Genomic DNA, 15,133 nt, shown 5'->3' on the forward strand with positions numbered 1-15,133 from the left:
CTTGACGTACACCTTTTCCTATTTGGAACCAGTCTGTTGTTCCATGTCCAGTTCTAACAGTTGCTTCCTGACCTGCATACAGGTTTCTCAAGAGGCAGGTCAGGTGGTCTGGGATTCCCATCTCTTTCAGAATGTTCCACAGTTTATTGTGATCGACACAGTCAAAGGCTTTGGCATAGTCAATAAAGCAGAAATAGATGTTTTTCTGAAACTCTCTTGCTTTCTCCATGATCCAGCGGATGTTGGCAATTTGATCTCTGGTGCCTCTGCCTTTTCTAAAACCTGCTTGAACATCTGGGAGTTCACGGTTTATATACTGCTGAAGCCTGGCTTGGAGAATTTTGAGCATGACTTTACTAGCGTGTGAGATGAGTGCAATTGTGCGGTAGTTTGAGCATTCTTTGGCATTGCCTTTCTTTGGGATTGGAATGAAGACTGACCTCTTCCAGTCCTGTGGCCACTGCTGAGTTTTCCAAATCTGCTGGCATATTGAGTGCAGCACTTTCACAGCATCATCTTTCAAGACTTGAAATAGCTCAACTGGAATTCCATCACCTCCACTAGCTTTGTTCGTAGTGATGCTTTCTAAGGCCCACTTGACTTCACATTCCAAGATGTCTGGCTCTAGGTCAGTGATCACGTTATCGTGACTATCTTGGTCGTGAAGATCTTTTTTGTACAGTTCTTCTGTGTATTCCTGCCACCTCTTTTTAATATCTTCTGCTTCTGTTAGGTCCATACCATTTCTGTCCTTTATCGAGCCCATCTTTGCATGAAATGTTCCCTTGGAATCTCTAATTTTCTTGAAGAGCTCTCTTGTTTTTCCTATTCTGTTGTTTTCCTCTATTTCTTTGCATTGATCACTGAGGAAGGCTTTGTTATCTCTCCTTGCTATTCTTTGGAACTCTGCATTTAGATGCTTGTATCTTTCCTTTTCTCCTTTGCTTTTCGCCTCTCTTCTTTTCACAGCTATTTGTAAGGCCTCCTCAGACAGCCATTTCGCTCTTTTGCATTTCTTTTCCATGGGGATGGTCTTGGTCCCTGTCTCCTGTACAATGTCACGAACCTCCGTCCAGAGTTCATCAGGCACTCTATCAATCAGATCTAGTCCCTTAAATCTATTTCTCACTTCCACTGTATAATCATAAGGGATTTGATTGAGGTCATATCTGAATGGTCTAGTGTTTTCCCTACTTTCTTCAATTTAAGTCTGAACTTCGCAATAAGGAGTTCGTGATCTGAGCCACAGTCAGCTCCTGGTCTTGTTTTCGCTAACTGTATACAGCTTCTCCATCTTTGGCTGCAAAGAATATAATCAATCTGATTTCGGTGTTGACCATCTGGTGATGTCCATGTGTAGAGTCTTCTCTTGTGTTGTTGGAAGAGGGTGTTTGCTATGACCAGTGCGTTCTCTTGACAAAACTCTATTAGCCTTTGCCCTGCTTCATTCCGTGCTCCAAGGCCAAATTTGCCTGTTACTCCAGGTGTTTCTTGACTTCCTACTTTTGCATTCCAGTCCCCTATAATGAAAACGACATCTTTTTTGGGTGTTAGTTCTAAAAGGTCTTGTAGGTCTTCATAGAACCGATTAACTTCGGCTTCTTCAGCACTACTCGTTGGGGCATAGGCCTGGATTACAGTAATATTGAATGGTTTGCCTTGGAAACGAACAGAAATCATCCTGTCATTTTTAAGATTGCATCCAAGTACTGCATTTCGGACTCTTTTGTTGACCATGATGGCTACTCCATTTCTTCTAAGGGATTCCTGCCCACAGTAGTAGATATAATGGTCGTCTGAGTTAAATTCACCCATTCCAGTCCATTTTAATTCACTGATTCCTAGAATGTCGACATTCACTCTTGCCATATCCTGTTTGACCACTTCCAATTTGCCTTGATTCATGGACCTAACATTCCAGGTTCCTATGCAATACTGCTCTTTACAGCACCGGACCTTGCTTCTATCACTGGTCACATCCACAACTGGGTACTGGTTTTGCTTTTGCTCCATCCCTTTATTCCTTCTATAGTTATTTCTCCACTGAGCTCCAGTAGCATACTGGGCACCTACTGACCTGGGGAATTCCTCATTCAGTATCCTATCATTTTGCCCTTTGTTACTGTTCATGGGGTTCTCAAGGCAAGTATACTGAAGTGGTTTGCCATTCCCTTCTCCAGTGGACCACATTCGGCTGTGGTCCATGTGATCAGATTGGCTAGTTTCCTGTGATTATGATTTCAGTCTGTCCGCCCTCTGGTGCCCCCTAGCAATACCTACCGTCTTATTTGGGTTTCTCTTACCTTGGTCGTGGAAAATCTCTTCAGAGCCGCTCCAGCAAAGTGCAGCCGCTGTACCTTACCTTGGACGAGGGGTATCTCCTCGAGGCCGCCCCTCCTGACCTTGAACGCGGAGTAGCTCCTCTCGGCCCTCCTGCGCCCGCGCAGCCACCGCCTGTTGGACGTGGGGTAGCTCTTCTCGGCCGCCGGCCCTGGCCTCAGGCGTGGGGTAGCTCCTCACGGCCGCACCTCTTTGCGTGGTTCGTTGCGCCACTTACCATTATTGACAAGGGATATTAGATTTGAAAGATACAATCAAATCACTGGATTAGACCAGTGCTTCTTCCCTCCTGGCTGGATATTAGAGCTTTGTAAAGACTCTCTGCATGCTCTAGCCACACCCAGCCCAACCGATTCAGACTCTGCCTGTGTGAGTCCAGGATATCTATGCACTAAGTTCCCCAGATGATTCCGATGTGTAGCCAGGATTGAGAACTCACCAGAATATTTTAATGCTTCTTCAGTAATTGCCTGTATAGATGGATTTCCTCAGACATTCAGAAACATCTTTCCTATCTGATTTCTGAGGGAAAGTGTAATCAGAGTCGTTGTCTCTTTTCTGTCTTCCACTCTCACAGAGGCAAATGCCATCATGAACCCTCCCAACCCTCTCCCTTCCAGAAGAGCCCACTCCTTGACCACGACTGGGCCTCCTTCCTCGGCTACCGGGACATCATCTCCCATCAGGCCAGTGTCCTCCCCTGTGCTGCCTGCTTCCAACAAGAGCCCGACCAGGTGGGGCCTTAACATGGTAACCACTCAGGTTGTGTAGAAGGGCATCCTCTTCCAGCGCTCTGTCGAAAGAGGGTCTCTAACAATCACCTTAAAACTGAAAACCCTCAAATTTTAAAAGCTATTAATTGTCTTGACTGCATTTTCCTACTTTCTCACATTACTACTATACACACTACTTTGTGACCCCATAGACTGTAGCCCATCAGGATCCTCTGTCCATGAAATTCTCCAGGCAAGAATACTGGAGTGGGTAGCCATTTCCTTTTTCAGGGGGTCTTCCCAACCCAGGGATTGAACCCAGGTCTTCTGCTTTGCTGGCAGATTCTTTACCATCTGAACCACCACGGAAGCCCCTCACATTACTATAATGGCTTCTAACTTTTTTTGACATACCAGTCCTTCAAAGGCCAGTATCAGTAAAAAAAACCTGAGCTGTCAGTCTCTAAATCTGCACTGTCTGATCTGGCAGCCACTAGCCACAGAAAAGGACTTCCCCAGTGATGCAGCAATAAAGAAACTGCCTACAGCGTGGGAGCCACAGGATCCCTGGGTCAAGAAGATCCCTTGGAGGAGGGTACAGCAACCCACTCCAATATTCTTATCTGGAGAATCCCATGGACAGAGGATCCTGGCAGGCTGCAGTCCATAGGGTCACAAAGAGTCAGACATGACTGAAACCACTTAGCACAGCACAGCAGCCACAAGAAAACAAAAAAAAGTTTTAAATTCAAATTTAATTAAAATAAAATTTCAAATTCAGTTCCTCAGTCACACCAGCCACGTTAAAAGTGTTGCATAGCTACCACTGGCTGGTGGCTACTGTATGTACTAAACAGTGCAGATAAAGAACATTTCTATCATCGCAGAAAGTTCTTTTGGATAACACTGCTCTAAATGAATAATAAATGTTTTAATGTAAGCAGCTTGATCCTTTGCTAATGGGTGAAATATATTTAACACTCTTCTCATATATAAGATGTACATGTCTGGAGAAATGAATGTCTTACAGCCATTTGGAGAGGTTTAGATATAATCCTAAAGTTGATATTATTGTAAATATTTTTTAAGGTCCATGCCAATTAAAGATTTGAAACAACAGCCACCCTCTAAATATATATATATATATAAATGAAAGTCTTTCAGAGGAATCAGAATGCCATACCATCTCCCTCAAGCCCACACTAAAGTTTAAGAAATGTTGAGATTTCAGACAGAACCATGATAAAAAAAAAACAAAAACAGACATTCTGTACTTGGTCAGAGAAGTGGGAGGAGGAAATGGGTCTGTACAGGAACTGGTTTAGAAACATTTTTATACACACACACTTAACACACATGCATCACCCACCGTCTTCTCTCCTTCTCTTCTTCCCCACATCTCCCTCCTCCCCATGTCTCTTTTTCTCTTTCCTCGTCTCTCTGTCTCTGTCTGTCTCTCTCTCTGTACCTCTCTCTTTCTTGGAAGCTTGCTATAAATAGAAACCCTACGTTAAATCCTCTTTTAAAGGGAAGTGTCCTTTCACAGTGTGAATAATGAACGTAATTTCTGCATTTGGCTTAACTGGGTCACAGGTACCTGAAAATTCTTTTTACCACTTTTGCAAGGTTTGTAGGTTTGTAACAAAATTAAAGCTACAAAGACTCAGAATTCTTTGCATTATATTTCAGCCTAAACAGTATCCTGGGAAAATAAAACAGCCACATAACTACAGTTAAGTGGCCTTTCCCTTTATTTCAATCACTCTTAAGCAGGAAAAGGAAAGGCAAAGTAAACGAGGAAAATGTTTTCAAAGAGGTAAAAGTAGAGAGACTACCAGATGCCAGATGCAAAATCAGAGGACCCCGCTATAGGAGGACGGGGGGCCAGTAAGAGAAGAGAAGGCAGAAGAGAAGTCAGCCTGAATACTCTTCAAGAAGAAAGCAAGATTGAGCCCTAGGAAGGAACCGAGTAGAGGAATAGAAGTTCCTAAAGTTAGAGGGAGTTGGGTGCCTACAGACAGTGGCTGGTCGGGGAAACAGAGGAAGGAAGGCATGAGACATACATGTTTAAATTCAAATGAAAAACCACTTTGTTATCAGACCCTTGTCCTCTTCTTCAAGCTCTACCCTCTGTTTCCCACACCATACTGGGGAATCAACAACCCAGGCCTACAAAGTATAATACCCTAAATCTATCCATTTGTAATACTCTTCCATTAATGGAGGTGACCTTCAGATGTCAACACAAAATAATTTTCCATAAATAAACACTGTTGAAAGGATCAAGGACCAGCTAGCTATTCATTACATTATTCTCTCTATTTTCTTCTTTATCTATTTTCTTATATATTTGAAATATTTTAAAAATGAAAAATTAAAGACAAAAACAAAAAGGAAAAAAAAAGAAAGATCCTACTGATTGATTTGACCAAAAAGCAGCCAAAACATTTCTCATACTCTCCTCTCAAGGAACCAGCATAAAAAATAAAAGAATATTGTGAAAGAGCTAGACTGAATTTTTGACCCAGATGACTGATATTTTTATATTAAATAGATACAGCCTTGGCAGGTGCAAATATAATTCTAGGCAAGAGTTGGCTTCTTTCCACCCTTAATATTTTTGTGACTCACATTTTCCATTAGCATTAAAAACCCTTCCTTGTTTTCATCTAAAAACTGGTTAAGAAAGGAGAAAGGGAAGACATTGATACATTCAAGATTTTCTTCTTAAATGTATTTCTATGATTTAAAATATATGAAAGCACATGAATAATTTTCCATAAGTTATAATTGCACAATGTGGGGCTCTTTTTTAAAATGACTTTTCTTCAAAACCACTGAATTTATGTTTGTTTTTTTCCCTCTCATTGACCTGTGATTTCAAAGACCTGTTTTGATTTGTAGAGGAATATTAACTCAGCTTTATGCCCTTATTAAACAGGCTGTAAACATGAAGTGTTTTCAATGTATAATGTTTTATTTCCTCTGATGCAATATAGATGAATTTGGAGAGAACTGAAAAGGTGTAATAATTAAAGCAATGCTTAGAAAGAAAACAGCCTAAACTTCAGTGACTTGCAGTCTATCTTTCTGTTCATGTTGCTAATCCGAGAACGTCTCTTAGGGCAGAGTGACAGAACCGGTCCCAGTTCTGCCCATCAAGGCCGTGTCTTTGTTGCAGTGCTTGGAACAGCAGCAGCTGCTGGCCAGGGAAGATCAAAGGAGGGATGCAGGGCTTTCAGAGCTTCATGGTTTCAGACAGCAGCATGAGTTTTGTGGAATTTGTTGAGCTGTTCAAATCATTCAGGTATGGCCAGCTTTCTTCTCAGTCTTTCCTCCTCTTACCCTTCCCTTGTTAAAACGAAGCTAAAGATGAGGTGTTCTCCATCCTGTGCCCAGTGTGAGGAGCCGCAAGGATCTGAAGGACCTCTTTGACATCTATGCCGTACCCTGTGACCGAGCTGGCTCTGAGGCAGCCCCCCTCTATACCAACCTGACCATTGACGAAAATATCAGCGGTCTTCAGCCTGACCTAGGTTTGTGTGACAATTAAATATTTCCTTTTGAGACCTTTCTACCTAGAAATAGTTAGAGACCCAGTCATGCAAACCTTCAGCCTGTCCCTCATGGCACACTCTACCAGGAGCTTGGTGAAATGCTTAGAGAATCATTTCTCTAATGGGGGTGTTGTACGGATGGTATTATTAGCATTTTGGACTAGGAAACTCATCACTGTATGGGTCTGTCCATAGAGTCTAGAATATATTTAACCAGTGTTGGACACGACTGAGCGACTGAACTGAACTGAGAGCCTTCCAGTCATTCTGACCGCTAAAAATCCTTTCCCATTTATTTCCAAATGTCCATGAAGTTTTTGGCATGTCCCAGTTGGGAACTGCCAGTTTCTTCTTTACCTCCAAGTGGGTGGGTGCTCCACCCAGCGTTGGGAGCTGTCTGCCCTTTGACAGGAGGGTCTTCCCTGACCTCAGCAAAATACTCCTGCCTGAACGTTCAGGACATTTTTCCTAATACGTAAACCAGAATCTCTATTCCTTGACCTCATTCATCGCCACCACCATTACCTTCACCACCCATGTATTCTGGGCCTATTATTTTTCTCTTCTGTTCTTGCTGGAAACCATAAACCTTTCTAAAAAGCAAAAAACAAAATGAACAAAGTCCTCTTTCCTACATTTTCTTTTTTAATTATTTAAAAACACATTGTCCTTAAGCTAAGAATACTAACCTTTTCAACCTTAGTTATAAATGTACATAACTGTAGATTTGTCAAGTAGTTATAGTTTTCAAAAAAAAAAATAGACTGTTTTTTTTAGGACAGTTAAGTTTACAGAAAAATGAGCAGAGAGTACAGAGAGTTCCTGTATGCTCTCCCCCATACATACAGTTCCCCGCTTAGAAATTTTTTGCATTAGTGTGGTATATTTGTTACAGCTGAGCCAATATTGATATATTTGAAGTCCATAATTTACATTAATGTTCACTGTCTGCATTTTCTATGGGTTTTCACACAAGTGTAATGACATGTATTTGCCATTACAATAGTATACAGAATAAATAGTTCCACTGTCCTAAAGATCTGCTGTGCTCCGTCTTATTCTCCCAATCTCCTCTGAACCCCTGGAAAATACCGATCTTTTTCCTGTCTCCATAGCTTTGCTTTTCCCAGAATGTCATATAGTTAGGATCATATAGTATGTATGTAGCCTTTTCAGACTAGCTCCTTTCACTGGGTAATATGTGTTTAAGGTTTCTTGATGTCTTCTCATGGTTTGACAGCTCATTTATTTATATTGCAGAGTAATATTTTGTTATGTGTATGCTTGCCCATTCACCTGTTGAAAGACATCTTGGTTGCTTCTAAGTTTTAGCAATTATGTAGAAAGCTGCTATAAATATTTGGTATGCAGGTTTTTTTGTGGATTTAAGTTTTCAACTCACTTGGGTAAACACCTAGGAATGGAGTTGCTGGATCCTATGGTGAGCCTATATTTAGCTCTGCAAGAAACTGACAGTGTTCTCCATGGTGGTTAGGATGAAAATGACTGGCCATACCAAAGTGGGTGCAAACGTGGAGCAACTAGGGCATTGCTCGTGGGAGTGTAAAACAGTACAGCCAGCTCAGAAGAGAATTTGGCTGTTTCTTACAAAATAGAATGTACTGTTACCATATAATCCAGCAACTGTATTCCTTGATATTTACCCAAATGAGTAGAAAACATATGTTCACACAGGCACCTGCACACAAATGTTTACAGTTACACTTTTAAAGTACAGAAAAACTGTAATCTTAAGGGTACGTCTTCCATGCATGCTCAGTCATAGAAGTGGTTATTCTCAAAAACCAAAGTCTGAATTCAGCCTAAAGTCGTCAACTGAATTTACATTAGTTTGCATCTGATACTGAAGTTTATGGGATTTTAGGATCATTGACCTAGCTCTCTTCATTTCTTTTATTTAGTCACTAATTCATTTTTTTATTCCTTCAACTATGTGAAGCCAGGAAGAAGCACTGAGCTTGATGGTTTGTTTAGACAGATTAGTGAAGAGTTACTACAGCTTAATATTTCCACAACACCATTATCTCCAAAATGGGCTTTATGAAAGACGCTGGCTAGCCTGTCCATGTTCTTTTGGGTGGTTCTGTTTCAGATTTGTTGACCAGAAATGTCTCAGATTTGGGATTATTCATCAAGAGTAAACAGCAGCTGTCTGACAACCAGAGGCAGATATCTGATGCCATTGCTGCTGCAAGTATTGTGACAAATGGCACTGGGGTGGAGAGCACATCTCTGGGTGTATTTGGAGTTGGCATCCTCCAGCTCAATGACTTCCTAGTGAATTGCCAAGGAGAACACTATACTTATGATGAAATCCTCAGCATTATCCAGGTTTGTATCATTTTTGTGTGCAAGCACATGTGTAAAGCTTCTAACTATTCTAATTATCTTCAGCTGAATGTTTACTCTTTTTATACTGCCTTCCAATGCCTTTAAAGTCTGGGGGAGAAATAGAAGGTTTTTTTTTTTTTTTAATACCAAATATGTAAGTGTTCTTATTTAACATACAGTTAACATAGGTCCTAAACCTTTTGCTGTTGTTGTTTAGTTGCTGAGTCATGTCCGACTCCTTTTCGATCCCATGGACTACATAGCCCACCAGGCTCCTCTATCTTGGTGCTTCCCTGGTGGCTCAGCAGTAAAGAATTCGCCTGCCAGTGCAGGAGACTCAGATTTGATCCCTGATTTGGGAAGATTCTCTGGAGAAGGAAATGGTAACCCACTCCAGTTTTCTTGCCTGGGAAATCCCACAGATAGAAGAGCCTGGCGGGCTACACTCCATGGCATTGCAGTAGTCAGATACAACTTAGTGACTAAACAACAAGTCTTCTTTTACCCAGTGGCTACTGTAAGGAATCAGTACATGATTGTTTTTTGTTGTTCCAGCATATGCAATGGAATTGGTAGTTAGGTCATCAGCTATTTTGATTGTCTAACAAATGTTTATCAGCTTCTGCTCTGGGCCTGGAAATATAGTAGTTAAGAGGATAAAGTTCTGACCTTCAGCAGTTTACATTCTAGTGGGTGAGGCAAACTATAAATGAATAAAAATATTGTGTAATTTCAGGTAATAATGGGCTCTGAAAATAAACTGAGCAGAGTTAGGGGATGGAAGTCTGAGAGAAGTAAGCCAAGGCCACTTGAGGGAGGTGACACTTGGGCTGAGCCCTGAATGATTAAGCCTTGTGAGGGTCTAAGGAGAGAGCTTTCCAGACAGAGAGTAGCAAGCAGAAGCCAGCTTGGAGTTTGTGAGGAATAACAAAAGCCAGAGGGACCGTAGCAGACTTGATTTCAGACAGGTGGGCAGGGGCCAACACATCCAGGCATCTTAGGCCATGATAAGGAGTCCATGTGAGATGGGATGCTATTGGAAATTTTTGAGCAGGGGAAGAAGATGATTTAAGTTTCTAAGAGGTCACTCTGGCCCCACTGGAGTATAAACTGTGCTAGGGAAGGAGTAAAGGCCAAAGAAACTGGGAAGGAAGCTGTCTCTGTAACCCAGAGGAAGTGGTCATGGCTTCCTCTAGGGGATGAGAGGAGAGAGGCGGCCAGATGGTTCACTGTGGCTGCGCCACACGCAACAGAATTAATCTAGGCTTTTAGCCTCCCTTGTCAATTGATTAGGAATCAGTGGATTAGCTGGCCAGCAACTGGACTTGATCACTGGCAATGCTAAAAATGTAAGATTATGATCACATGACTGAGTATGCACTGAGATATGATGGAGCGTGACCACTGTCCTGAGTGGATCTTCACATTTCACCTCCCACCAACTCTGTAGTAGCTGCTGTTCTGATCCCCATCTTCACCTGGATAAACTGATACTATTTGTTTCCATATAAATCAGCTTTATTCTTTTCTCCCTCTCTCTTTTTTTCCTCTTAAATAAATATGCTTCCTATAATAAACTCACACGTAATAAATGTTTTCTTTTGGACTGAAAAACTACATTTTACCACTCCATAACTAAATTAGTCCAAATATTTGGTTCAGATATTTCCTGATGAAAACAGAACAGTTTTAAAAAATGATGTGGTGGTTTTTTTTCCTTTAGTTTCCTTTACCTAAATAACACTCCTTTTGTATCCCTTGCAGAAGTTCGAGCCTAGCGTTAGTATGTGTCATCAAGGCCTAATGTCATTTGAAGGATTTGCAAGGTAACTTTAAAATATTTTTGCCCATCACTTAAGCATGTATATTTTTCAAATAGACTCATAGATATAAAGAACAAAACGAGCTGTTACTAGTGGAGACAGGGCTTGGGAGAGGGACAAGATAGGGGAAGGGGGACTTCCCTAGTGGTCCAGGGGTTGAGACTCCACATTTCCAATGCAGGGGGCACAGGCTCAATCCCTGCTGGGGGAACCTTAGTTCTGCTGTGTGGTACAGCCAAAAAATAAAATAATTATTTTTAAAAGATAGGGGAAGGGGGTTAAAAGATACAAATAATACATGTGATAAATACAAGGATTAACGTACAGCACAGGGAATATAGCCAATGTTTTATAATAGCTTTATGGAGTATAATCTATAAAAATACTGAGTCACTACGTCGTATACCTGAAACTGGGCTTCCCAGGTGGTGCTAGTGGTAAAGAATCCGCCTACCAATGCAGGAGATGTAAGAGACGCGGGTTCAATTCCTGGGTCGGGAATATCCCCTGGAGGAGGGCACAGCAACCCACTCTAGTATTCTTGCCTGGAGAATCCCATGGACAGACAAGCCTGGCAGGCTACAGTCCATGGGGTCACACAGAGTTGGACATGACTGAAGCAACTTAGCATGCAGACCTGAAACTAATATATTTTAAGTCAACTATAGTTCAGAAAAGAGAGTATGTAGTTTTCCTATACAAGTCTGAGAAAATTGTTTCCCCTAGGTTTCTAATGGATAAGGATAATTTTGCCTCGAAAAATGATGAGTCACAGGAGAACGTTAAAGAAATGCAGCTGCCCCTCTCCTACTATTACATTGAATCTTCACACAATACCTACCTCACGGGCCATCAGCTCAAAGGAGAATCCTCAGTAGAACTCTACAGCCAGGTACCGAGAATCTCACTGGGAATGTGGTTTTCATTAACCTTATTTGCATAACCCTCAGTCACAGAAAGTTGACTCCAGGCTCATTTGATGAGCTTATATGCTGTTAATTGTGAAATGTGAGGAAACATATGTGTGGGAAACTGCGATATATACAGCTGTTTTCTTTCCTTTTTTTCTTTCTGTCCCCCCCCACCACCATCTATACTTAACCTTTATTCTAGGCAAAAATAAATAAATAAGTAGTAGTTTGAGACTCATAGCTTTTAGATCTTGGTTAGTCTGACCTACCCCTACTAAAATTAGATTTTCCCATGAGAAAACTATCTAATCACTTGCCTAAATGCTAAATAAATCAATATATTGTAGTGGGAAAGCATAGTAGAAAATGCAACTGTCTATGAAGTTATTCCCAGAATATTGTTTGTTTTGTTTTGCAGTTTGTTAGAAAATTAATCCATCATTATGACAACCAACTTACCAAAAAAAAAAAAGTCTACAAAGTGTAGGCGCTATCCTTACACACTTAAATTGATGGGAATGTTGTCAAAAACTCAGAAGGGTCTCTGGACTAGAAAAAGCACATCCTTTTCACCTAAACATCCAGCCAGCTCTCAATTACTTGTATGGCTGTTGCTTCTGTTGTATTTTCTGCAACACCTTTGTCTATGCTCCCTGTTTTCTGAACTCCCACAAGATGAGTTAATTGTGGGAGGATCTAGCTAGGTCCTGTGTGTGTATGTGTGTGTGTGTCCATGTCTGTGTGTTGGGGGAAGGGGTCCAAGTGTAAACATAATAACTGTATTGTATACATAAGCACAGCATACTTGAACTTCCTTTATTCTTCAGATTATGCTAGATATTTCTCAAAGCATGGGTTAAACTTCCGTCCCAAAGCTTATCGGGTATGGAGTATGTCTTTTACACTCTAAAATTTAAGGTGCTTTTATTATGAAATGAAGATGTGTTCTTAGAGTCACAATTTTCAAAATAAGTGTCTGTCAAGGGACCTCAGCTGCTGACACAGAAGAGCTGACGTTAGAGGGTCCCATGCCCTGCTCCCACTGCAGCTGAAGATTTGCTCTTTTATGTGCTTTCTATATTGGCCCTCTGTTTGCGCTGAGAATTCCAAGGTTAAAAGAAGTTTCAAATCTATTGTTCTAAGGGAAAGAAATGAAGTGCGTGTGTGTGTGTGTACGTCGTAACATTCGTTACTTATGGGGTCATTGAGAAGTGAGAGACAGCCCTGTTCTCACCTGAATTTCCAACCCTGGTTCTCCTATTCTAGCGGTATGTGGAACCTTTAACGTTATGTGGACTTTAATACAGACCTTTAATCTGTTCATGCTGAAAACCCATCTGGTCTGCTCCCAGTCAGTGAAAGCTCTTCCCAGAGTGGCTCACTACAGAGAGCCTCACGTCGCAGCTGTCATGTTAGAAAACAGTTTCAGCCCAAAGCAATACATCCCTAGATAACTCTGATGCTGAAAAATGCTGAGGGCCTTGGGATTCTTTACCACAGAATCAGTTCCCTGTGGGATGAGAGGTCACCTAGGAAAACTGGGTTCTCTATGGCGTGCAATGGGAAGAATCTAGCAAGTATCTCATATAAAAGCATTAAGGGGGATTCAACTCTCTAAGTTATGTTGTAGCAACTATAGTGGCCACTAGCCCCCAGTTACTGGATTGCTGTTACATGGAAATAGGTATGTGGATTCTTAAATCAGAGAGTTGGCTCATTCACAGATACGTGCACCTCTTAGCTTGGTTGACCCTTCTGAATATCATCATCTTTAAGATGGTCCACACATAGAGTCTATGGAAGAAAAAGTTGATCCAAGCTAACATTACAGAGATGCCACCCAAACACGTGGGTCAGGAGCTCTGCTTCCAACTTTAGATTCAGGAAAGCAAATAGGTATCATCTCATCTAATTCATTGGTAATTAGAGTTTTCCTAGAGTTCTTTACTGAGGAGGTAATGAGATAATGCATCAGAGCTTTGGGGGCAAGTGTGTATGATTGATTACTGATGACTGCTATGGGTATGGAAAAGGGGAGTTTATGGATTTATTTGCCGTCTCTGCTGTGGATGCTGTTCTAGGATTAGACAGCAAACAAATTCCTGATAACTCCTTGCTTCTACCCTTCTCACATGCTACATGTTCACAGCAAAGGTTTTAGTTTGGGGCCTAAATAGAGGAGCTTTGGGCTTCCCAGGTGGTACTAGTGATAAGGAACCTGTCTGCCAATACAGGAGACATGAGACACAGGTACAGTCCCTGGGTCGGGAAGATCATACCCTGGAGGAGGGCTTGGCAACCTACTCCAGCATTCTTGCCTGGAGAATCCCATAGACAGAGGAACCTGGCGGGCAACAGTCCATAGGATCACAGAGAGTCAGACATGACTGAAGCAACTTAGCACCACACACAGAGGAACTTTTATCCTGATTAGATTCATATAAATATTTCAGCTCATTAAAGAATCAGTGTCCTCATTTCCTCATCAGCACCTGTGTCACTTCCTCTGACATCTGACCAGATAGAGCTCTAGCCTGGCCTTTTAATTGCAGGACACACCATATGTAGGTCCCTTGAAGGACCAAAGTTGATGGGAAAATTACCATATGTTATTGCTATCAAATTTTACCTTCCACTAGTATTCAGCTCTGGTCAGCACTCTTTCCACCTTAATCTGTTCTATCCCTTCCCCACCTGTGATAAATTGTGGCCTTTGGCCAACATGCAATGTTTCTTTTCAATCTTAGGCCCTTCTGTTTTAGCCTGGAGCGTGAACACTGATATGTGGAAGCCTGTGCTGGGTTTAATTTGAGGCTTTATCTCCATTTGCTCATCTGGGGTGGATTCACTCATTGATCCCACAGGTCCTCCTGCAAGGCTGTAGGAGTGTAGAGTTGGACTGCTGGGACGGAGATGATGGAATGCCCATCATTTATCATGGACACACCCTGACAACCAAGATCCCCTTCAAGGTAATGCTTCATAACTTTCTTTAGATCAGATCACAGAGAGTCATTATCTTCATTCGTCATTTCAATAAGTGACTCTTCCAAGTTATACATTAGGTTGGGGGTTCTTATCCTGGGGCTTAAGACTTCTCCAAATTGTGGGGATGTGCACATGTTCATTTTTCTGGGAGTTGATCTAAAACTCTCCTTAGATCCCCATTCAGCCAAAGTTTAGTAACCATTACCTTAAGTTAGTTATCATGTAATAATGTTATTGCAATTTTTGTATCATAAAATGATATCTAAAAGGCAGGAGTTGTTCTCTTGCTATAAGAATTAAAGATCATCTTTCCTGGTGTTCTGCTTACAAAGGCCAACATCATGTGTCGGGAAAGGATGAAATAACACTATAAAGTAATGAGAACTGATTCCACCTCGGGAGATTGGTCACCCAGGAAGACTGGTCTCATTGTATTATGATGTCAGTTT

At 41.5% G+C, this 15,133-nt stretch overlaps 1 protein-coding gene across 3 annotated transcripts in view; it reads left to right on the top strand.

Annotated features, from left to right (window-relative positions):
- Positions 1 to 15,133, top strand: part of PLCE1 (phospholipase C epsilon 1) — a 390,353-nt gene that overhangs the window by 322,545 nt on the left and 52,675 nt on the right. For all 3 annotated transcript variants that reach the window (XM_055425048.2, XM_088842145.1, XM_055425050.2), the window contains exons 11-17: positions 2,918 to 3,074; positions 6,235 to 6,360; positions 6,453 to 6,589; positions 8,724 to 8,962; positions 10,727 to 10,788; positions 11,512 to 11,677; positions 14,561 to 14,668. In XM_055425048.2, coding sequence (XP_055281023.2) covers positions 2,918 to 3,074; positions 6,235 to 6,360; positions 6,453 to 6,589; positions 8,724 to 8,962; positions 10,727 to 10,788; positions 11,512 to 11,677; positions 14,561 to 14,668 — 995 coding nt within the window. The remainder of the gene's footprint in view (positions 1 to 2,917; positions 3,075 to 6,234; positions 6,361 to 6,452; positions 6,590 to 8,723; positions 8,963 to 10,726; positions 10,789 to 11,511; positions 11,678 to 14,560; positions 14,669 to 15,133) is intronic.

The sequence above is a fragment of the Moschus berezovskii genome, chromosome 12, assembly GCF_049115385.1.
Source record: "Moschus berezovskii isolate FMDL1 chromosome 12, NW_MosBer_1.0, whole genome shotgun sequence".
Lineage (NCBI taxonomy): Eukaryota > Metazoa > Chordata > Mammalia > Artiodactyla > Moschidae > Moschus > Moschus berezovskii.